The 22,794-nt window shown below is 35.9% G+C and overlaps 1 protein-coding gene and 1 pseudogene across 5 annotated transcripts in view; one reads left to right on the forward strand and one right to left on the reverse strand.

The window, feature by feature from the left end:
• The window catches only part of grm3 (glutamate receptor, metabotropic 3), an 81,289-nt gene extending 75,087 nt beyond the window's left edge, over positions 1-6,202 (forward strand). For 3 of the 5 annotated variants that reach the window (XM_051724572.1, XM_051724573.1, XM_051724571.1), the window contains 3 exons: positions 1,183-1,383; positions 5,640-5,676; positions 5,785-6,202. In XM_051724572.1, coding sequence (XP_051580532.1) covers positions 1,183-1,383; positions 5,640-5,676; positions 5,785-5,861 — 315 coding nt within the window. In that variant the 3' untranslated portion in view covers positions 5,862-6,202. The remainder of the gene's footprint in view (positions 1-1,182; positions 1,384-5,639; positions 5,677-5,784) is intronic. The other 2 variants (XM_051724575.1, XM_051724574.1) reach the window with 2 other exon arrangements.
• A 14,914-nt stretch (positions 6,203-21,116) lies between these two features.
• The window catches only part of LOC127456221 (endosome/lysosome-associated apoptosis and autophagy regulator family member 2-like), a 37,963-nt pseudogene continuing 36,285 nt past the window's right edge, over positions 21,117-22,794 (reverse strand).

Raw genomic sequence — 22,794 nt, forward strand, 5'->3', positions numbered from 1 at the left:
AAAGGTGATAGGGGAGAGCGGGGAACAAACGTAGACTTTTTGATATTCTCAAGCATGTGTAAATGCACTTGTGGTTCAAATGATTTTTCTTTTCTCACTTTAATGTTACACAGGTATATGTGTAACATTACATATGTGGTCTTGGTTTATTAAATCAGCGTATACTTTTTTCATTTTCTACCTGGAAAGAAGGGAAGTGAAAGGTTACAACATGCCGCATCATGACCATATGACATCTTAAAATCCCCCTCTAACAATTGTATCTGATGTATTATCCTATTGATATTCATAGAATTTGATATGAAGCATCTGTAATGCATTATAATGGGTATTTAAAGAAAAGCACATTCGTTTCATTTTACTTATTGTATTGTTTTAATTTTCCTTATCTGACGCAGTGGGATCCTTATCATTTTTTTGTTTCTGGATTATAAATCAGTGTCACTTTGCCAGACAAACGAAAGACGCCTTTGATAGGTCCCGGTTTCCTTCTCTACAACTGTGCATTAAATGTTTTTAATGCACACATTCCAGCCAATCAGAATCAAGTATTCAAATAGACCATGGTATAAATTAATATTTAAATTTAACTATTAAACTATTATAATTAATAATTATATCATGTTGAAGGTGGCTTGAACAGTAGACTGGGATATTTGACAGCTGCAGTATTTGACAGACTCAAATGACACAACTGCATTTAGCAAATAAGCCCAAAAAAACACAACTCGTAACTTATACAAGTCACTTATAATGAAGGGACATTGCAGCTATGAACAGCACTAACAGGCGTGGCTTTGTAGGATGCTCACATGGTTTACACTGCAGAAAATGTGAATGCATTCAAAACGGATTGTTTTATAATTGTCCCGTCTCCCGTTCAATGCCTTGCTTACAGCAGTGCGCCTTATGGAAAATACAAATCTAAAACTGGAGGAAGGAAAATTATGTTGCTAATGGGAGATGATCAACTAGTGTCTAATCAAATGCTATTTCCACAAGCACTGAGCTAAATGTCACTGTTATTATACCCCCACGCTCTGCCTCTTTATTAACCGAGAGGTTCTTGGGAGTTCCAACTAATAGTCTTGATTATCAGAATGAATGTGAGTCAATCACCATAGAGACAATAAGGGGTGAGTAGCAAGAAATGAAGGGTGTTTTCCTCTCTGTCTCTCTCAGGTCCAGACGACGACCATGTGTATATCTGTGAGTCTGAGTGGATTTGTGGTGCTAGGCTGCATGTTTGCCCCTAAAGTCCACATCATCATGTTCCAGCCACAAAAGAACGTCACCAGTCATCGGCTGAACCTGAACCGGTTCAGTGTGAGCGGGCCAGCCACTAGCTACGTGTCCCATGGTGAGAATCGCTCACAAACACAGGTATAGGACAGACCGGGGCAAGTTGTCACAGCGACTATATCTAAGCAACTAAAGAATTTTGACTCAAAAGTCCAATTACACAAATGTGTGTTGATTGCAAACATATACAGTAGTTCAAAACCCTCTTAAATTGTAATCATTTTTGTAAATTGTGTCCTCAACAAACTAAAACTGTAGTACCATAATTTTTATTGGGGCAATTGTCACATGTGTTGACAATTGTGACAAATAGTCATATTCTCTCCAGTTAGATATTAACTTTTGAGAGTATGTGCATATACATACATACAATTATTGTTGTTTTTGGTAATGGCACTATATCTCTATTAAATGCTCATACTTAGGGTTAGGGATTTGACCTTAACATTAACCCTAATTATTAAACTTCAGCACTCGTACAGACATGTTTGTGCTAGGAATATTAAGGATACTTCATGTGGCTTAAAGAGGAAAGACATATGCTTTACTAAGTGATCTGACGTATACGGAGCCACTTAGAGGAAAGGGAGAAAATATATTTTCTAAAATAGTTTTGCATTCCCTCACAATTATTTTGAGTTCCCTACCAATAGCTTTATCAATCCCTTAACCATCAAAAAATGTCTCCATGTTTATAAAAGCCTCTCCAAACAAATAAAACATAATAATTGTACATAAGAACTAATTACTCATGCAAACACAACAGGTTTGCATAGCATGCAGACATGATTTTAGTAATGAGATTTCACAGAATGAGTTTCATTCTGTGACATTTGAGTCATCATTGAGTCTGTGTCATGTATTTGGCGCCATCTCCTGGTGGCCATATGTAACGTTGTGCTTCATGTGGATTATCTAATGATCTATGCATCATCTATGCATGATTATCTTGTGTTTGGGTTCATTTGAAAGATATTCGCCTCCTCTAAGTAATGAAATGTGATATTTTATGTTCCATTTATTATTTGTGAAGTTTTAAGCGGAAACGCGGCATATAGGCAACACCAACGACATATACTCAGCTATTACTCACTATATTTTATAATAATCAGGTTGTATTCTATTCTTTGAGAGCTTTCCAACAACATATGACACATGGCTATTTGATGAGTCTGATGTTTTACCGATTGCAATATTATGTAGAGTGCAATTTTTTTTATATAAATTATTAAAACGGAACATTTCTGATTTGTCTGCAAATTTCAAAGCACTTGCTCAGTTTTGGTCATAATGCCTACATGCATTGGAAAGTAGAGCTTCTAAGCTTTCAAACGATGTTGGTCAAGACTGTAGTTATTCATATTTTGACGAGCTTAAAGGGTTAACACCATGATATTCATATTAAAAACATAGTAATAATACAGGAAAACCAAAACTGTCATAAAAAGACAATATAACTATAGTAACGTCATGATTAATTTGTGGTACAAGTATGGTTAAAACCATGGTTTCCACCAAAAAAATATGCCCTTAGGGAAATTAACCATTGTTTCACTCTAGTAAAACTGCAGTAAATATGACTATAGACACCATTGTTCAAAATCATGGTACATGTACCACAAATTTACCATATATTTCTAGTAAAACTAATGTTTTTTTGTTGTTGTTTTTTTGGTTTTTTTAGCAGAATGATTATGATTTTATTTACCATAGTTTTAGTTTTCCTCTATTATTACTATGGTTTTACCCCATGGTTAAAATATGGTTACTGTTGCCAAACCATGATAAATGTTTTGTTATTTACTACAGATGGATAAAGCCATTGCATGGGAACTCAAAACTTATTGTGAGGGAACTCAAAAGTAATTCAGAAAATAAATTCCATCCCTGTCCTCTAATGGGCTCTATAGCCTTAAAATTGATGGACAATAAAACGGCAGATAAAACCCCATTGACTTGTATTGAATGAGGAACCTGAGCCATATCTACAGTAGGAACTCTAATGCCTCTAATCTTGTGTTAATGTGTTCGTATTGACTTTTAATTGCATAAACATGCAAAATTGCTAACTGTGATGAAATCAATTCCTACACATCTCTCTATGGATGAACAAAGCACAGAAACAGCAGAAAGAGTGCAAACTAATTCTTTTGATTTCTAAAAAGAAGTGACGTTCAAGGCCAAACGACTGGCAACGCTGAACTCTCCGCTGTGCTTACACAGGCAGTTTGTAGTGATTACAACTCTTTGATATGTCAATTTACACTCAGGTTTTTAATGTCAGCATTGTCACACAGTGCAGTTGTGTAAGAACACCGCAGGAAAGGTGCGGTAGGGACGGAGGGTAATAAGCCCATATGTGTGCATAGACAAGAGCTTCTGCGCTTATGCATAATTCATAAGCACCAAAACAGATTAGGTATCTTTATTTACATTTCATCCATATAATAAATAACATGACAGACACTGCAAAGAAGAGAAGACACGGCACAGATCACATACAGTCGCCCGCTGGTGAAAAAAAAACAAGAGATGGCGATGAAGGAGAACGAGCATGTCAGTGAACTTTGTGAAAAGTTTGTGATGCCTTTTTTGTGAAGTTGGCCATTTGTAACCTCGGATATGTTCAGAATAACATATTTGTGGAACATAAAAGGAAATGTAAGGCAGAATGTAAAGTCTCAATCACCATACACTCTTACATTGTGATGCAAGGCAAGTGAATGGTGACTCAGTACGTTTACATGTGCAGGTAAAATCAGGTTTTTGCAAAGTCGCATAACGCAGTATGTCTGTCCAAGCATACAACACAATGCATAATCGAATATTTAATCCTCCTATTCCGTTCGGGTCATTTTTGACCCCGGAGAGGTATATCATACATTTTAAATACCACATCGTTTTTATTGCGGGAACCAAACTTTGTGACTTTGGCAAGACTGTCAAAATGCACATAATAATTTTTATTTTTTTCAGATTTTTTAAATGAAACTGTTTAAGAGATACGACCATTTAAAAAAAAAAAAAAAAAAACCCGGGCATCAATTGTGGCTTTACACATGATATTATGTAGATTTTTCTGTACATCTATAAATTAGATTTTAAACACTTGACTTACATTTTGCCTCTTTCCAATACTCTCTCTCTACACACACACACACACACACACACACACACACACACACACTCCTGTACAAAACAGACATGACAGACGTTAATATATATATATATATATATATATATATATATATATATATATATATATATATATATATTTATTTATTATATATATATATATATATATATATATATATATATATATATATATATATATAACAAATAAATTAAATCAAAAGTTCATGCACACATTAGTCTAAATAGGGCTTGAAAGAGGAAATTGTTCATATTTTACTCTGCGGTCATCTGATGCACAACCAGCTTACAGCAGTTCATGAGAGTTAATAGAATAGATTTTGCTTAAAAACATAGTAAAGAAGTATTAATGTTGTATAATTGAGTTGTAAAGTTGTTTTGATGAAGTTTAGCTAAAGAATAATATGTTGGTTTCTTCACTTTTGAACACAAAGTTGTATTGAGCAGTCATGAGTAATAGGAAATTAATTAAAATGACTAGTAATTCTCACATTAGATGTTAATATAAATTGTAGCTTACGCTATATTTAGATAAAATTCCACAGAAATGTTGATAAAAAAGACGTCTTCACATGTATCACACTGGTTTTGCTGTAGTTAATATATGTCAAATAATTTGTACATTTTATTATAAAAAAAATAATTAAAAAATGGCATATTAATGAATAACTTTTATATTTGTCAGTTAACATGCCAAAAATGTAAATCTTTTTACATGTATGAACAGTTAAGAACCTATTAATGAGTTACAATATAGTTTTAGATAAATACCATCAGGTTACGAATGATTTATAAGCTTGAATTCCACCGGGTCAAAACTGACCGGCAAATGCAAAAGGTGTCTGCAGATTCTGAACGCAATAGGAGGGTTAAGAATGCTAATGCGAGTTGTGCATCACCTCTGAGCCAGACAAGTCCAAAAAATGTCCAGTCTAGACAAGTTTTTTTTTTTTTTCTAGTTTAGACCGGGAAACTTGCGTTACAGATGTTGCAAAAAAGGACATGGAAAAAGGAAAAAAACATCCAAAATGCTTTTAAACCTGCAGACTTTGACCTCTTTTCAAAAATGGAACTGTACGCATTTACATGATTTTAGTTTTAGTGTGATTGAAATCAAACTTTTAAAGTGCATGTAAAAGTACTGACTGAGGATCATTCTGCCTAATATCTCCTTGGTTTTATAGGAGAATGAAAGTCACATGGGTTTGGAACGACATGATGGTGAGTAAATCACAGATTGTTTTTTTTTTATTTATTTTTAGGGTGGAAAACGTTCATCTAATCCAATTATCTCTCTCTCTCTCTCTCTGTGTGTGTGTGTTTCTCAAGCATCTGTGAGTGCCCAATACGTTCCGACAGTGTGCAACGGCCGAGAGATTGTCGACTCCACTACTTCCTCTCTGTGACCCCGCCCCCTCCTTCAAACTCCTGCTCCTTAGCGACTGTTAGCCAATCAGCACACATTGTGCTCCACCCAAGAACTAGGTCTGCCTAAAGTGTGTAGAAAGTGTGTATTACGATTATGATTATGATTAAATTATTTTTAGGGCTTGTTGTAAATAGTAACTGACATTGTTGTAGAGAAACAAAATAAGAAAAAAAAAAAAATCTTTTTAGAGAGATTTTGGAAAATTTTGTTTTGATAGATTTATTATGTATGTTGTCAACGGCCATGATGTGATGATATTAAAATCAAACCAGTTTTTGATGACTGACAGATGGGCTCCGCCTGCAATACTGGACACAATTTTTTGGTCGTTTTCTTTTGTAGGCGTCATTGTAATAACCTGTATGTATTTCTATGTTGTATATTTTGTACAGAATCTTAACCGATGGTTTTAACAGCACAAGTGGACAGAATTAGAGTTTATGCTGGTCAAGAGCAGGAAAACCATCGCGCCTCAAATTTCACATGGTCTCATCACAGGCAGAGGTTACAACACCATCTTAGTAAATAGTCATAACATCTGAACACATATTACATTATCTGCATCTCTTAAAGCATCATGTTCAGATGGCTGTGCACAGATATGAAGTTCTATGCTGCTTTATAGTAAGTTCACATTGCCTGTGACGAGAAGTCTTCAAAAGACTATAATTGAGCGAGTGAGGTATGGTGGATCCGATAACGGATATTATAAACTTGACATTCAACATACCCCTTTTTCACTGACATGGTGCTGATGGCCAATATGGAACCATTCCGTGCATTTCCACTAAAGCAAAGGCAGATAATGTTCCCATCAGATATCGTTTTCAATATACAGTTGCAACAGCTCAAAACACAAAATTAACCTCGACGGTACACAACTGCTGTAAATTGCTCACATTAGAATTAACGAATCTGTCTACACTTTAAGTGCCCGACACAATGCAACTAAGGATGCACCGATCTGAAATCTGGATCGGTATCGGCTATAATACTGACGATTTAAGCCATACGATAGCTTTGTGAATCGCAAAAGGCACAGGAGGCGCATTTCACCAGATTTTGAATTAGAAGCTTCATGGAATATTCCAACAAAATAAAAGCTAAGCTAAAAATTAAGAATGAAATATATTACTACTGTGTAATAAAATGCTAATATTTAATAGTAATAATAATAACTTTTAATAATAATAAAAAATAGTATTATTGTTATTATTAAAATAATAATAATAATAATAATCACTATTATTATTGTTGATAATAATAATATTATTAATAATAATAATAACTTATTTTATTATTATTGTTATTATTGTTGTTAACAAACATAATCATATTAATAATGTTAACATATTATTATTAGTAGTAGTAGTAGTATACAAATAACAATAATTTTTAAGTTGAAATTTACTAGAGTATTTCCCCAAAATAAAAGCAAAGTTAAAAATTACAACTGAAATATATTACTAATAAGTAATTAAACTCTTAGATTTAATAGTAATAATAATAATAATAATAATAATAATAATAATAACTATTATTAATAATAACTACTACTATTGTTGTTATTATAATAACAATAATAATAATTATTATTATTATTATTAATAATAATAATAATAATAATAATAATAATAATATTATTAACATTATTATTATTATTATTATTATTATTATTACTAGTAGTAGTAGTAGTAGTAGTAGTACACAAATGACAATAATTTTTAAGTTGAAATTTAAAAGGTCTTCCTGGAATATTCCGCCAAAATAAAAGCTAAATTAAAAATTACAACTGAAATATATTACTATTGTATAATAAAACTCTAATATTTATTATTATTATAACATTATTATTATTATTATTATTATTATTATTATTACTACTACTACTACTATAACATTAAAAATCATAATTACATAAAAATAAAAATGCAATTATTATTATAATTATAAAAATTACAATCATTTTTGGTTTACTTGGTTCCAAAAAAATTATAAATTTGAATGAAAAGTGGACTGATTTCCTATCACAACTAAAGTCGACAAATAAAAAAAAATAAAAAAAAGATCTGATACAATGTAAGAAAAAATGTGCAAAGACAACTGGCTTCTTTTCCACTGAAAAAATGAATATTACTAGAATTACTGCTGCATTAAGTCGACTAGTTAACAAAGGTTATCTTAATAGTCTGTCTGAAATAAAGTGGTTTATAAATAAATATCATTATGAAAAAAGCAGTAAAGAGAAACAAAAGTTTCTCTAATGACATTCAGAAGTAGCCATGGGTTCTGATTAGATGTAAAAAGCAAGTTCTTATTTTAACTTATTTAACCTAACCGTAACACCTAACCTAAGTAAATAAAATGTAAATAAAAATAGCAACATCGTCAGTTACAGCACCGTTCGGCTCTCAAGTCAGTGGAAACAGGAGCACGATTTCTGTGTAAAAGGGGTAATAATCATCATATTTCTGATGAGTAAAATGCTTTGTGATGCAGAGATGTAAAATGTACTCTGTTGTCCGATACCGGCTCGTTGTGCCTTATCATTTGTCCTATAGTTTTAATACAAGAGGTTCCTCAGAGCCTTTGTGCGGGAGGGGCCTTGGCCATTTTTTTACAAATGTCTTTTTTTACATTTCAGAAGTTTTATACATTTCTATGTTTTTGTGTTTGTTGCTTGGTTTGCTTGGAGGAGAGGGATGCTCAGCCTCTTCGACAAGACATTTATGGGGAGATAAATGTTAAAAGTTTGCTTGTGTTTAGCTTGAGGCTGTCACTGGGGGCCTCAAGGGATTCTGTACAATATCACCTTATCTAATGCAAGTGTCAAACTGTATCATGTCACTGTAGGATCAACCATTCTTGACCCGTCATCAAGAGACATACTGTAGTAAACAAACATGTTACAATAACCTAGAAATGCTAAAGCTTCAACATTCATAATTCATCAGCATGACAGCAAAGGAAGTCACTTATGTGTCAATAAACAGCACCAGGAGGTGAACATGCACAAGGGAATGGCAAAACTAATAATATAATGGTGCAAGGGAAAAATAATAAACAAACGGTGACAGATTTTGTCTTCCAATGGGATCAGGATGACACATGATTTGCTTAAGGCAAAAAAAACATAGACTTACAAGTACAGTTCCATTATACACAGATGCAATCACAAATGTAGGCAAGCCCATATGTAGTTTATGCTTCCTGGGTCATTCCTTACACTCAACCAGAACCCCGGCTCAAAATTTATTTGTAAAAACATTTTTACTGGTAAAAGATATACATAAATGATGATGAATGCCAAAATATTAAATGCCATGGATCAATATTTACTGAATAATCCATTACTTTGTAGAGGGGGGGTCAAAATGACAATTTCCGCCTATGATTTTGGAGCAAAACTACAGGTCAGAAAAATAACCTTAGAAAGGTGTTAACATCATTATTTTATGTTTACACAGAGATTGGTAGATCTATTACTAAAATCAGTTGACTTCAGCACCTCTTGTTTTATTATAAGTCAATGGTGTGACTCCAAAAATGGGAAAAAACTCTTTTTTGTGTTGTTTTTCCCAAAGTTGGAGTGTCTATAACTCCAGAAGTATTAAAGATATCTCAATATCCTTTTAGATTCTGGTTCAGAATAAACTTGTATTTTTGGATCTTAATTTTTCAGGCCCTTTATGGTTAAATCCCAGAGATATGGGGCTCTTAATGTGGCTCCATTTTTACAATTTGACATTTCCAATAGTCAAAAACCAAATGTGGGTCACATGGTATGAAGCTATGTTTTGAATAAATGTGTGTGCATATGCGTAGAGAGGGGGATTGTGGACCATCCCACCAAGTTTGGGTTCTTTACGATTTACGGTCTCTGACACCCAGACATTTTAAGGCAGGAAAGAAAAAATAGCTTCATACCATGTGACCCACATTTGGTTTTCGACCATTGAAAATGGGTAAAATGTACGGATGGAGCCACATTGAGAGCCCTATATTTCTATGATTTAACCATAAAGGGCCTGAAAAATTAAGATCCAAAAATAAAAGTTTATTCTGAACCAGAATCTAAAAGGATATTACGATATCTTTAATACTTCTGGAGTTAAAGACACTAACTTTGGAAAAACAGCAGAAAAAAGTGTTTTTCCCCATTTTTGGAGTCACGCCATTGGCATATAATACAACAAGAGGTGTTGAAGTCAACTGATTTTAGTAATAGATCTATCAATCTCTGTGTAAAAATAAAATAAGGACACTGACACCTTTCTAAGGTTATTTTGTGACCTGTAGTTTTGCTCCAGAATCATAGGTGAAAATTGTCATTTTGAGCCCCCTCTACAAAATAATGGATTACTCAGTAAATATTGATCAATGGCATATAATATTGTGGCTTTGATCATCATTTATACTAATCTTTCTTTAGAAAAAGTTTTAACAAAATCTAAAATTTCATTCGGGGAAGTTAGCTGAAATTTGGGTTGATTTGACATGAAATAACCTTCCTCTTTTTTTCATCCACTAATCGGTGGTTTGTCAAGGCAAGCAACACTATTACTTTTGCTCATATATAAAAGTTGTGTATTTGTTAATGACTAAACTTTCCCGCCAAACTAGTCCCACAATGCTTGTGTTACAGACATGAATGATACCTCAAATCATGCGGCTTCTGAGAAGTGTGCCATTATTAAGCAATCTAAAAAAAAATCCCATAGACTTGCATTGAAAGAAGCACCTGAGCTATATCTAGAGACCAGAATACTATAGAGAGATGGTATAGAGACCACCTAGCAACCACGCAGAATCCTTAGAAACTGTATAGCAACACACTCAAACCCCTTCAAAACACCATAGAAACATAGAACATCCCTAACATCATGCTGGCGAGTTTTGCACGGGAAAGCACCACTCACGTTTCATTTAGAAAATCCGATTTTTTCTTCTTCAATATTTTGCTCCTTATATAAACTGAAATTTGATTGACCTACAAGACAAAAGGGCAACATGAGGACAGGGGATACAGTACAGTCAGCATCTGAAACAAAGAAAATAAGTACTGTATGTGAGTCTAGGGAGAAACATCATTGGGGTACGACTTTCAGCAACTCTTGCTTTTGTTGCGAAGCTTACACAACACCCTCCCAAAACCTGCACACATTCCCTCTTCACACGTTAAGTTGCACGGGGACTTTGCGCCGGCTTTAGCCTCTTTAGTAATGTTTGTGAGAGAAGAAAGTCAAAATGTGGCGGTTTGGTGTGAGTGGCTTAGAGACGGTTTGGAGGGAGCGAGACTGCAGTCTGCAGAAAAACAGAAATCAAGAATGAGTCTCTCTCACCCACTGCAGCAATTTCATTCAAGTCACAGTTGGGATAGAAGGTTTTACTGCTAAATCAGCCAGCTGTGTCTAAACTGTGTAACTGTGCAGGAAGGTCTGAAAAAAGTTGTCATGAATCTGTTTATGCTTTGGTGATATAAATGTCACATATACAGTGGGCCCAAAAAGTTTGGATGTTTAAGCCACATTTAAAAGCATAGTTCTGCCAAAAATAAAAATGATGTAATTGTTTACTTACCCTCATGTTGTTACAAACCCATATGAGTTTAACCATGGTATTTGTAGTAAAACCATAGTAACCACAAAATTAACCATGGTTATTACAGTCATTGTTACTACAATATTACTATAGTAAAACCATTGATCATTTTCATAAGGATTAAACAAATAGGGTGGCAGCATTAAACTGAACATACATTTATACTTAATATACACTAATAAAACTAGAAACACCATAATTTATATAACTGAATTGAAATATAGTGATAAACAGCAGCAACACACTAAATTTTTCGCATCAAAAAAAGCAGCAAGTGGCTCAAGTGAATCAGTGAATCATTTATGTGAACTAGTTCATTTGAATGAACCATCCTAAAGAACCGATTCACCAAAATGAATCCAAGTTTCCAAAGCTAAATATAGGGGAATTTATTATTTTAACTGGCTCATTTACATGAACTGTTCAAAAGAACTGATTCATTTAAATGATTCAGATTTTCCAGTGCTACGAGAGAGAGAGAGAGAGAGAGAGAGAGAGAGAGGTTTACAGTAGATGAGTGTGTTTGATTTCTCCCTCGGCTCCATTGTTGCATTCGCAATATAAGGTGACAAATGAAGCGTTTTGTGACACTACAGTGCTTCTTGTTGGAAAATCTAGCTTGTTACTGGAAAAGCAACACATTGTGAAAATAGCTAGTTATGTAGTTAAAAGTGTCACTACTTTGAGTGAACAACTCCCCTACACTGGTTAAAAGTATTTGCAAAAATGGCCAAGTTAGTTCTGAGAAAGGGTCTACAATCGTTTCTTTTCAAATGCCACTTTTAAATAATATTGTGATATCTAGTGCAATGAAATTCATGTATTTTCAAGAAAGGCTCAAGTGTCCAAATTTTGGGGCCCTGTAGAATATGCATTCTTTCTTCATCTGTTTCTCTAAAATGGCATGTTCACTGTAACAAGAACAGATTGGGATGCTTCAAAATGTTTTATGTATGGATTCAATGCCGTTTTATGACACAAAAGAGCAAGACGTGTACTTAGAAAGGCACTGAACTTTTCGGTTTGAACAGAAAGCAATAGAACAGTAGTGTGCAATAAAAAGGACATTATGACATCATAATAAACAAACTAAATGCTGAACTGCCTCGGTTTCTCTTCATTTTCTGACAATCTCATCTGTAGAGTGGCTGTGGAGTCCAAGATGTACAATAACACGTCTTTATCACAATTCAAACACACATACAGTGGCATCCAAACGTACCAACGAGTCTACTAGTGAAATTGCTTTCATTTTGCATATTTTCTTATTTAAAACAAATTATAAATTACAAATTACGTATGACGTATTTTTTTACATTTATTTCAGATTGTCTCAGTATTTGGTATGTAGGTAGTTGACATAGTATGTTTATCTGAGATGATAAAAAAGATTAAAACAGGTATCAATTTTTTTTAAATGCAATATTTGTCTCCACGTCAGTTTCATAAATTTTTGAAAACATTTATAGCATTTTCTGCACAAAAAAAAAAAAAAAAAAAAAAAAAAATATAGTAATGACTTAAAAATGTCAAGTGGTGCAACCAACAAGTAAAAGGTATTCAAATATTTTCCTGCACCTTTAATACATGTGAATGTACACAACTTAATCATTAACTCCAAAAAAAGTCCATAATCTTTTGAGTAACTAATATCAAGAAGTTTTCTCCGGGTTCCACCACATGACCTGAACAAAATGTGCCTTTTCATAAAAATGTCAAAATATCTCATTTTGTATTTATTTATTTATTTTCAAACTTTAATATTTGAAAAAGGCTTTTCAACTATTAAAGGAATATTTTTAAGTTAAGCTTAATCAACAGCATATCTGGCATAATGTTGATTACTACAAAAAAAAAATTCAACTAAAGTATATCCACAAGACATAAACAATATTTGTGTTAATGTGATTTTAGTGTGATAAAATCACTTATTAACCTTTTCTATTTGAAGTTATAGCCGATTTTACAACTTTGTTGCCATGATAACACTGCAAACCCTAAACTCTAAATAATTTTTCAGTCATTTTAAACAATTTTAAAGCTCAAATCATACACAAGTTTTAAAAGAAGAATGCAAGCACTTTTATAAAATTACACTGTAAGTTTGACTTTCATTGCAAGTGCCTCACTGTAACCTCGATTTTCAGGGGAGAAAAAGAGTCGGAAAAAGTAAAAAAAAAAAAAATGTAAATTATTTTTGTTATAAATCAACATTATGCCCCTAATGCTGTCGATTGAGCTTAACTTGTATTGAAGCAGGAATATTCCTTTAATACAATTTTAAAAACGAAAGTTTTTACCGCTTTTTAAAAAAAATAACAATAAACGCTTCTTTTCGACTACTTATGCCAACATTTCTCTTTTTTCTTTTCATGAACTACAGTGTGGCATGGGGGGCGTGGTCATGTGTCGGTCTGCGGGAGAGGGAGAGCGGAAAGGCTCGTCACCTGGCTCATAATTATTTCTAACACCTGTCTCTCATTATAGTGATAGCGGAGGAAGGCTTAAAAGGACACCGAAGCATCAGAGAGGGGTTCGTCAAGCACGATAGCCCGTACCCAGAGAGAGAGAGATTGTGTTTATGTTTAGAGTGTTTTCATTTATTTACGTTTTCTATATTATCGATGGTTACCGTTGATTGTGTGGTTCCAAATAAAAGGACTGACCTTGAACCTGCTTTGTTGTCTCCTGACTCCTCCATTGCCGGGTTCTCGGCACCACTGTAACAAGTTCTTAGTTCAGGGCAATGGAGGAGTCAGCTATCACTATAATGAGAGACAGGTGTTAGAAATAATTATAAGCCAGGTGACGAGCCTTACCGCTCTCCCTCTCCCGCAGACCGACACATGACCACGCCCCCCATGCCACATACAGCTTTTAATGAAACATATTTTTTTGTCACCGGATTGTAAATTTTTTTACTTTAACCCCCAGAACAAAAATGTCAAAGTATCTTTAAACTCAGAAATTTAAAGCATATTCATCATAGATGAGGTGCTTTTTGTGTGAATGACATTTTTAATGTATTTATGTTATGAAACATGAGCGTCACATCATTGACCCATGTCCCGTAACAAAAGGAGTTAAGATGGTCAGTGTCACCACAACGAGAGGCGGTGGAACATGCTTTTACATCAATGAAAGTTGCTGTACAGATGTAACAACGTAAAGAAGATGTGCTGTCCAAATCTGGAAGCGCTCTTTATCAACTGTAAGCCTTTCTACTCACCACGGGAATTTTCTTCGTTTATTCTGGTGAGTTTTTATATTCCTCCACACGCGTGCATGAATACAGTGCTGAAACAGCTGGCTGATCACATCACAGACACGGAGCAACAATACCTGGACTCACTTATTATTCTGGGAGATTTTAATAAAGCTAACCTCACCTGTGAACTGCCAAAATAAAGAAGCACATTACATGCCACACCAGAGACAGAAATATTCTGGGTCATTGCTACACAACAATAAAGGATGCATATCGCTCTGTCCCTAGAGCAGCTTTGGGACTCTCTGATCACTGTCTGATTCATCTTCTTCCAACCTACAGGCAGAAACTAAAATCAGCTAAACCTGTAGAAAACACTGTAAAGAGATGAAGCAATGAAGCAGAGCGAGAATTACAAGCCTGCTTTGACTGCACTGATTGGAGTGTTTTTGAGGCTGCAGCCACCGACCTGGACGTGCTCACAGATACTGTTACATCATATATCAGTTTCTGTGAGGATATTTGCATTCCTACTAGGACTTATTTAACATACAATGACAAAACGTGGTTTACAGCAGAGCTCAGGCAGCTTCGTCAGGCAAAAGAGGATGCTTACAGGGGTGGGGATAAAGTATTTTACAATCAGGCCAGGAACACACTGAATAAGGAAATCAGAGTGGCTAAAAGAAGCTATTCTGATAAGCTGAAAAACAAGTTTCAGCTAATGACCCTGCATCAGTGTGGAGTGGTATGAAACAACTTACGAATTACAGGACTCCTACCCCCAACCCTGTGGTGGACCTACAACTGGCTGACGACCTGAATGTGTTCTACTGCAGATTTGAAAGGCCCAATCTCACACCCACTCTGACCTTCACTTCACACAAACACCAACACCTCCTGCAACCCCCTCCTCCCCCTCCTGCTACTCAACCTGCACTTAAGATTTGTGAAGAGGAGGTGTGCAGTGTCTTCCAGAAACAAAAGACAAGGAAAGCACAGGGCCAAGACAGTGTTTCACCCACTTGTCCAAAATCCTGTGCTAACCAGCTGGCCCCCATCTTCACACAGATCGTCAATAGATCACTGGAGCAGTGTGAAGTTCCCAGCTGCTTCAAACACTCCACTATTATCCCTGTCCCAAAGAAACCCAAAATCACAGGACTTAATGACCACAGACCCATCGCTCTGACATCTGTGGTCATGAAGTCATTTGAAAGACTGGTGTTGGCCCACCTGAAGGACATCACTGGACCCTTTCTAGATCCCCTTCAATTTGCTAATCAAGAAAACAGGTCTGTGGAAGATGCAGTCAACATGGGATTGCATCATATCCTGCACATCTGGACAGACCAGGGACATATGCAAGTATTCTTTCTGTGGACTTCAGTTCGGCTTTCAACACCATCATCACAGCTATTCTCCAGACTAAATTACACCAACTCTCTGTTCCCATGTCTATCTGTCAGTGGATCACCAGCTTTCTGACGGACAGGCAGCAGCTAGTGAGACTGGGGAAATTCACTTCCAGCACCTGTACAATCAGTACAGGTGCTCTCCCCACTAGTCTTCTCCCTGTATACAAATGACTGCACCGTTAAGGAGCCCTCTGTCAAGCTCCTGAAGTTTGCAGATGACACTAATGTTATCGGCCTCATACAAGATGACGATGTATCTGCATACAGAAGGGAGGTTGAACAGCTGGCTGTCTGGTGCAGTCAAAACAACCTGGAGCTGAAAATGTTCAAAAGAGTGGAGATGATAGTGGGCTTTAGGAGGAACACCCCAACACTGACCCCCCTCACCATTCTAAACAGCACTGTGGCAGCAGTGGAGTCATTCAGGTTCCTGGGCACTACCACCTCACAGGACCTGAAGTAGGAGACCCACATTGACTCCATTGCGAAAAAGGCCCAGCAGAGGTTGTACATCCTTCACCAGTTGAGGAAGTTCAACCTGCCACAGGCGCTGCTGATACAGTTCTACTCAGCAGTCATTGAGTCTGTCCTCTGCACTTCAGTAACTGTCTGGTTTGGTGCAGCTATGAAATCGGACATCAGAGGACTACGAAGGACAGTTCGGACTGCTGAGAGGATTATTGGTTGCCCCCTGCTCTCCCTTCAAGAACTAAACACTTCCAGAGTGAGGAAAAGGCCTGGAAAATCACTCTGGACCCCACTCACCCAGGCCACTACCTTTTTGAACTGTTGCCTTCTGGCCGGCACTACAGAGAACTGTCAGGCACAGGAACAGTTTTTTCCCCTCAGGCTATCCATCTCATGAACAGTTCAAACTGCCCCACTGAGCAATAATTATGTGTAATAGACAGCTTAGTCTATTTATATTTATCCAACATAACACACCTCTTCTGCCATTACATTCCCTTGCTTCTGTATATAACAGATTTGTATTTGTATATTGTACATACATAAATACATATATATATATATTCTAATTGTGCATTTCTATATATATATATTCTAATTGTGTATTTCTATATATATATATATATATATATATATATATATATATATATATATATATATATATATACAGGTGCATCTCAATAAATTAGAATGTCATGGAAAAGTTCATTTATTTCAGTAATTCAACTCAAATTGTGAAACTCGTGTATTAAATAAATTCAGTGCACACAGACTGAAGTAGTTTAAGTCTTTGGTTCTTTTAATTGTGATGATTTTGGCTCACATTTAACAAAAACCCACCAATTCACTATCTCAAAAAATTAGAATATGGTGACATGCCAATCAGCTAATCAACTCAAAACACCTGCAAAGGTTTCCTGAGCCTTCAAAATGGTCTCTCAGTTTGGTTCACTAGGCTACACAATCATGGGGAAGACTGCTGATCTGACAGTTGTCCAGAAGACAATCATTGACACCCTTCACAAGGAGGGTAAGCCACAAACATTCATTGCCAAAGAAGCTGGCTGTTCACAGAGTGCTGTATCCAAGCATGTTAACAGAAAGTTGAATGGAAGGAAAAAGTGTGGAAGAAAAGATGCACAACCAACCGAGAGAACCGCAGCCTTATGATTGTCAAGCAAAATCGATTCAAGAATTTGGGTGAACTTCACAAGGAATGGACTGAGGCTGGGGTCAAGGCATCAAGAGCCACCACACACAGACAGTGTCAAGGAATTTGGCTACAGTTGTCGTATTCCTCTTGTTAAGCCACTCCTGAACCACAGACAACGTCAGAGGCGTCTTACCTGGGCTAAGGAGAAGAAGAACTGGACTGTTGCCCAGTGGTCCAAAGTCCTCTTTTCAGATGAGAGCAAGTTTTGTATTTCATTTGGAAACCAAGGTCCTAGAGTCTGGAGGAAGGGTGGAGAAGCTCATAGCCCAAGTTGCTTGAAGTCCAGTGTTAAGTTTCCACAGTCTGTGATGATTTGGGGTGCAATGTCATCTGCTGGTGTTGGTCCATTGTGTTTTTTGAAAACCAAAGTCACTGCACCCATTTACCAAAAATTTTGGAGCACTTCATGCTTCCTTCTGCTGACCAGCTTTTTAAAGATGCTGATTTCATTTTCCAGCAGAATTTGGCACCTGCCCACACTGCCAAAAGCACCAAAAGTTGGTTAAATGACCATGGTGTTGGTGTGCTTGACTGGACAGCAAACTCACCAGACCTGAACCCCATAGAGAATCTATGGGGTATTGTCAAGAGGAAAATGAGAAACAAGAGACCAAAAAATGCAGATGAGCTGAAGGCCACTGTCAAAGAAACCTGGGCTTCCATACCACCTCAGCAGTGCCACAAACTGATCACCTCCATGCCACGCTGAATTGAGGCAGTAATTAAAGCAAAAGGAGCCCCTACCAAGTATTGAGTACATATACAGTAAATGAACATACTTTCCAGAAGGCCAACAATTCACTAAAAATGTTTTTTTTATTGGTCTTATGATGTATTCTAATTTGTTGAGATAGTGAATTGGTGGGTTTTTGTTAAATGTGAGCCAAAATCATCACAATTAAAAGAACCAAAGACTTAAACTACTTCAGTCTGTGTGCATTGAATTTATTTAATACACGAGTTTCACAATTTGAGTTGAATTACTGAAATAAATGAACTTTTCCACGACATTCTAATTTATTGAGATGCACCTGTATACACACTTTTCTATTCACTTTTTATTTTTATTCTATTTTTTTATTTTTTATTATTATATCTGTCTTGTTGCTGTATTGTTTGTGCACTGGAAGCTTCTGTCACCAAGACAAATTCCTTGTATGTGTAAGCATACTTTGCAATAAAGCTCATTCTGATTCTGATTTGATTAGTCACCCAGAAATGGTGCAGAATATTGTATTTCTTCATTTTACATCATAACTTGTCTTTGTTTTAAACGTTTCAAACTCCTGAAAACAGACAAAAGAGACTCCACTGTACCTTGACATACTTTCGTCTCTCAGCGACTGATGAATTCAGTTATCTCACAACGACAAGCCGGGTTAGCACTTTCTCACTGTAATAATATTAAAAAAAATATTCCCAGGCCGCTCTCTCTCTCTCTCTTCCACTAAATTATTCTGCTGATGTCCAATCAGCCGGCTTCAAGCTTTCTAAAGAGGACGAAGCAAAGATTATGAGCGGGCAAAATGGAATGCAATTTTTGCCAGGGATTTTCTGGCCAGAATAATACATCAGAAGTGCTGAAGTCTTTAAAAATCCTTCCCTTTTATCAGCCACATGGGTTCTTCAGAGGGAAAAAGAGAAAGGCATGAATGAGAGAGTGAGGTGTAGAGGAAGCCTGGCAGTCAAGTGATGGCTGAGAGAGAGAGATAGTGAGGGAGTTTTTGGGTGAATTGTGCACATCACACTTTTCTCGTTCTCAGTGGAATTCTAATGGCTGTGGCAGCGAGTGGGGCTTTTATGAAAGATATCAGCACCGCTGCACTTTTCCAGGTTAGACACAACCTCTCCACTTCCAATGACAATACATCTGAAGCCCTAAGAGACAGGAGGTTCAGGAATGAGAGAGGGGGAAAGTCAGAGAGGAAGACAGTCGGATATTCAGAGAGGGAAAGATTTTCTAATGTGAAGGGCTAAATGAACAGGGCTTTGTATACAATACTGCATCATTATGTACTGTAAAGCAGTAAAACTCTCATAGAGCATGGCAATATCCTCCTAAGCCAGCGTTTCTCAAACTGGGGTTTATTTTCTTCACTGCAATGGCCATCCCAGTCCCCTGATCTGAACTCCATAGAAAACCTGTGGGGTGAACTGAAGAGGAGAGTCCACCAGCGTGGACCTCTGAATTGGAAGGATCTGGAGAGAGTCTGTATGGAGGAATGGTCTCAGATCACTTGCCATGTGTTCTCCAACCTCATTAGGCATTATAAGAGAAGACTCAGAGCTCTTATTTAGGCAAAGGGAAGTTGCACAAAGAATTGAACAAAAGGATGCCAGTAACTGTGCCACACATATATTTGACAATTGTTTTTTGTTCAAACTTGTGCTGTGTTTGCAATTGTTTAATATCCATTAGAGGATTATTGTGAATATTTGAATGAAAGATCAAAAGGATAAACAATAAAGACATTTTTCACAGCCTTCTTTGCTCATATTTACCAAGGGTGCCAATATTTTTGGCCACAACTGTATCACACATACACAAATATATATATATGTCAAGCACAATAAAAGAAATTGAAAGAATGGCTATAATTTTAAACAAATAACATCAATAAGTGATTCTATTACACTAGTTTCATGCCAACACAAGTATTTATTTTTTATGTCTTGTGTCTATAAACCTGGACCATCACTTTAAGCTTGGGGTAATATACAGTTTGCCTGGTTTTCTTTGATTCGACCTAAATCATCAGTATAGCCATCAGAAAGCCTTTTTACTGAAATGAGCTGTATTAGATTAGAAGATTCATTGATGTATAATGACCTCACAAGAACATGTTGTGTCCTGGAAAAGCTCACAGAAGTACACATTTGAGAGTGCAAATAATTCATTATATATCAAAATCAAATCATATCAAGAGATTCAGAACAGAGCACAATTACAGGTTTCTTTTACTATAAACACAAACAAAAATAGAGAAAAAAAAAAAAAATATCACAAATTACTGATATGCATAATATTGTCAGCATTCAAAATTACAGAATAGAGGGTTTTATACCTCAGTCCGGAATCGTTATGGGTCTCAACAGATCTTTCCCTGCAGCACATTTAATGTCAATGGGCCTTAATTTAAAGAATAAAACCACACCAGCAGATCATTAGGCTCCTTAATTAGGGGTCAAATCTAATAAATGTTTCATCACTTCAATTTGCATAGCACATACTGCAATCTCTCGTGTTTGTTTTAGTACTAAAGTAACAGAATGACACAGAGGTATGTCAGAAAATCATAAAAATAGAACAAAACTGACTCGTGCTTCTCTGAAATCTCTTTATTCACAGACTTCATTCATTTCATGTCATATTTCATTTGGAGCATCACCATCAAACAGTCACATGGTTTACTTAAGCCAAAAAAGAAGAAAAAAAAAGTCTATTTTGGCTGTGCTTGAACACAACACACTTTGCATGGCTTTCAAGTGTTAGCTGGGATTGGAAGCGTCTGTCAGTAATGCTTAATGTCTTGGTGTATTTGTGTGTTTAGCATGACCGTTGGCTACATTCGCTCTGACAAGCAGGACTCGTATAAAGTTGCGGCTGTTGCTCCAAAAAGCTTACAGAGAAACCTGGCCGCACTTACAATACTTACCTAAAGAAATGACAAAATAAACCACACAGTGACACGAAGACAAAGAAATGTTTTCCATTTCCTGAGGCAAAACTTCCATCCTTGTTGTCTTGAAGCCACTGCGTGCGATAGCGAACAGGAAAGGGCTTCTGGGTTTTTTTTTGGTCCACGTTTCCTCTTCCTCTATCCCCACACAGACTTCTCCATATGGGAGAATTTCATTTGGATGGCTTCAGCGCTCTTCTTGTTGCCCTAGAAACAGGAACATGGTTTTGAAAACGCAGCTGAAATGGGAACAAATGAGTGAAAGCTGGTGCGACAAATGTACACAAACAGAGTGCAGAATCGCCCTCCTCGTCAAGGTCGGATCCCTTTGAAAACCCTGCCCTGCAAAGGCCAAGGACTGTCAGCGGACACCGCGTGTTACCAAGACAACTAGCGTGCAAATCAAAAGAGTGAGAGTAAGCCGGGCTTGTTTAACAGAAAGACAAATGACCTGCAAGGCACAGATTTCAGGAAGTGTTATTAAGGAATGCTGAAGAGTCCATGTTGTTTATAACCAAAACTAGTGAGCCACCAACCTAGATGGCATTTTAAGGCATCATAGACTCACTATAGTTGTCAAGACTTTTTCAACATTGTATTACTTTCCACAATACGTCATACAGACCACAATAGTACCCGCTCACTTTAACCATCTTGGTTCCGGAAGAATTTGTCCTATTAATTTTTTCCATCCAAGGATTTCATAAAAATAAAGAGTTCTACACTGAAGAAAAAAAGAAAAAAAAGATTATATTTTTTGGCTTATTTTCCTAAAAAATATTGAAGCATTCTAAACCCTCCTATGGTATTTGGTGATTTTTGACCGAAATAAACTTTACTCATTTAATAAAAATGGTTTCCTTTATCTGAGCAGTACAAGACTTTGTGACTTTTCCTCCATTTGCCATCCGAACATACAAAAAAAAAAAAAAACAATTTAAAAAAAGAAAAAGCAACACCTTTGGTATTTGCAGTCAAAATTGACCAACCATTGAAAATGAATGGGAAAGACCAAAAACAGAGTTTTTTTTACCTGTCAAATACAATCAATAAATTAGCCACAATGCAAAAAAAAAACAAGCAAAAAAAAAAAAAAACACAAAATTACAGGGTGAGACTCTAAAGCATCCTCAGTGCAAAACATACACACTCAGGCCAGATTTGAGTAATCTTTAACAAAATAAAATAATTAAACTTATATTCAAGTTTTATTAATCTTATTTAGTTAAAGATTACTCAATTCAATTTAAATGTAAACTTATGAAATTGAAATGTGTAAATCTTAAAAATAGGCTAAAATAATTTTTGATCCTAGAGACTAA

The sequence above is a fragment of the Myxocyprinus asiaticus genome, chromosome 18 (assembly GCF_019703515.2).
Source record: "Myxocyprinus asiaticus isolate MX2 ecotype Aquarium Trade chromosome 18, UBuf_Myxa_2, whole genome shotgun sequence".
NCBI classification, from domain to species: domain Eukaryota; kingdom Metazoa; phylum Chordata; class Actinopteri; order Cypriniformes; family Catostomidae; genus Myxocyprinus; species Myxocyprinus asiaticus.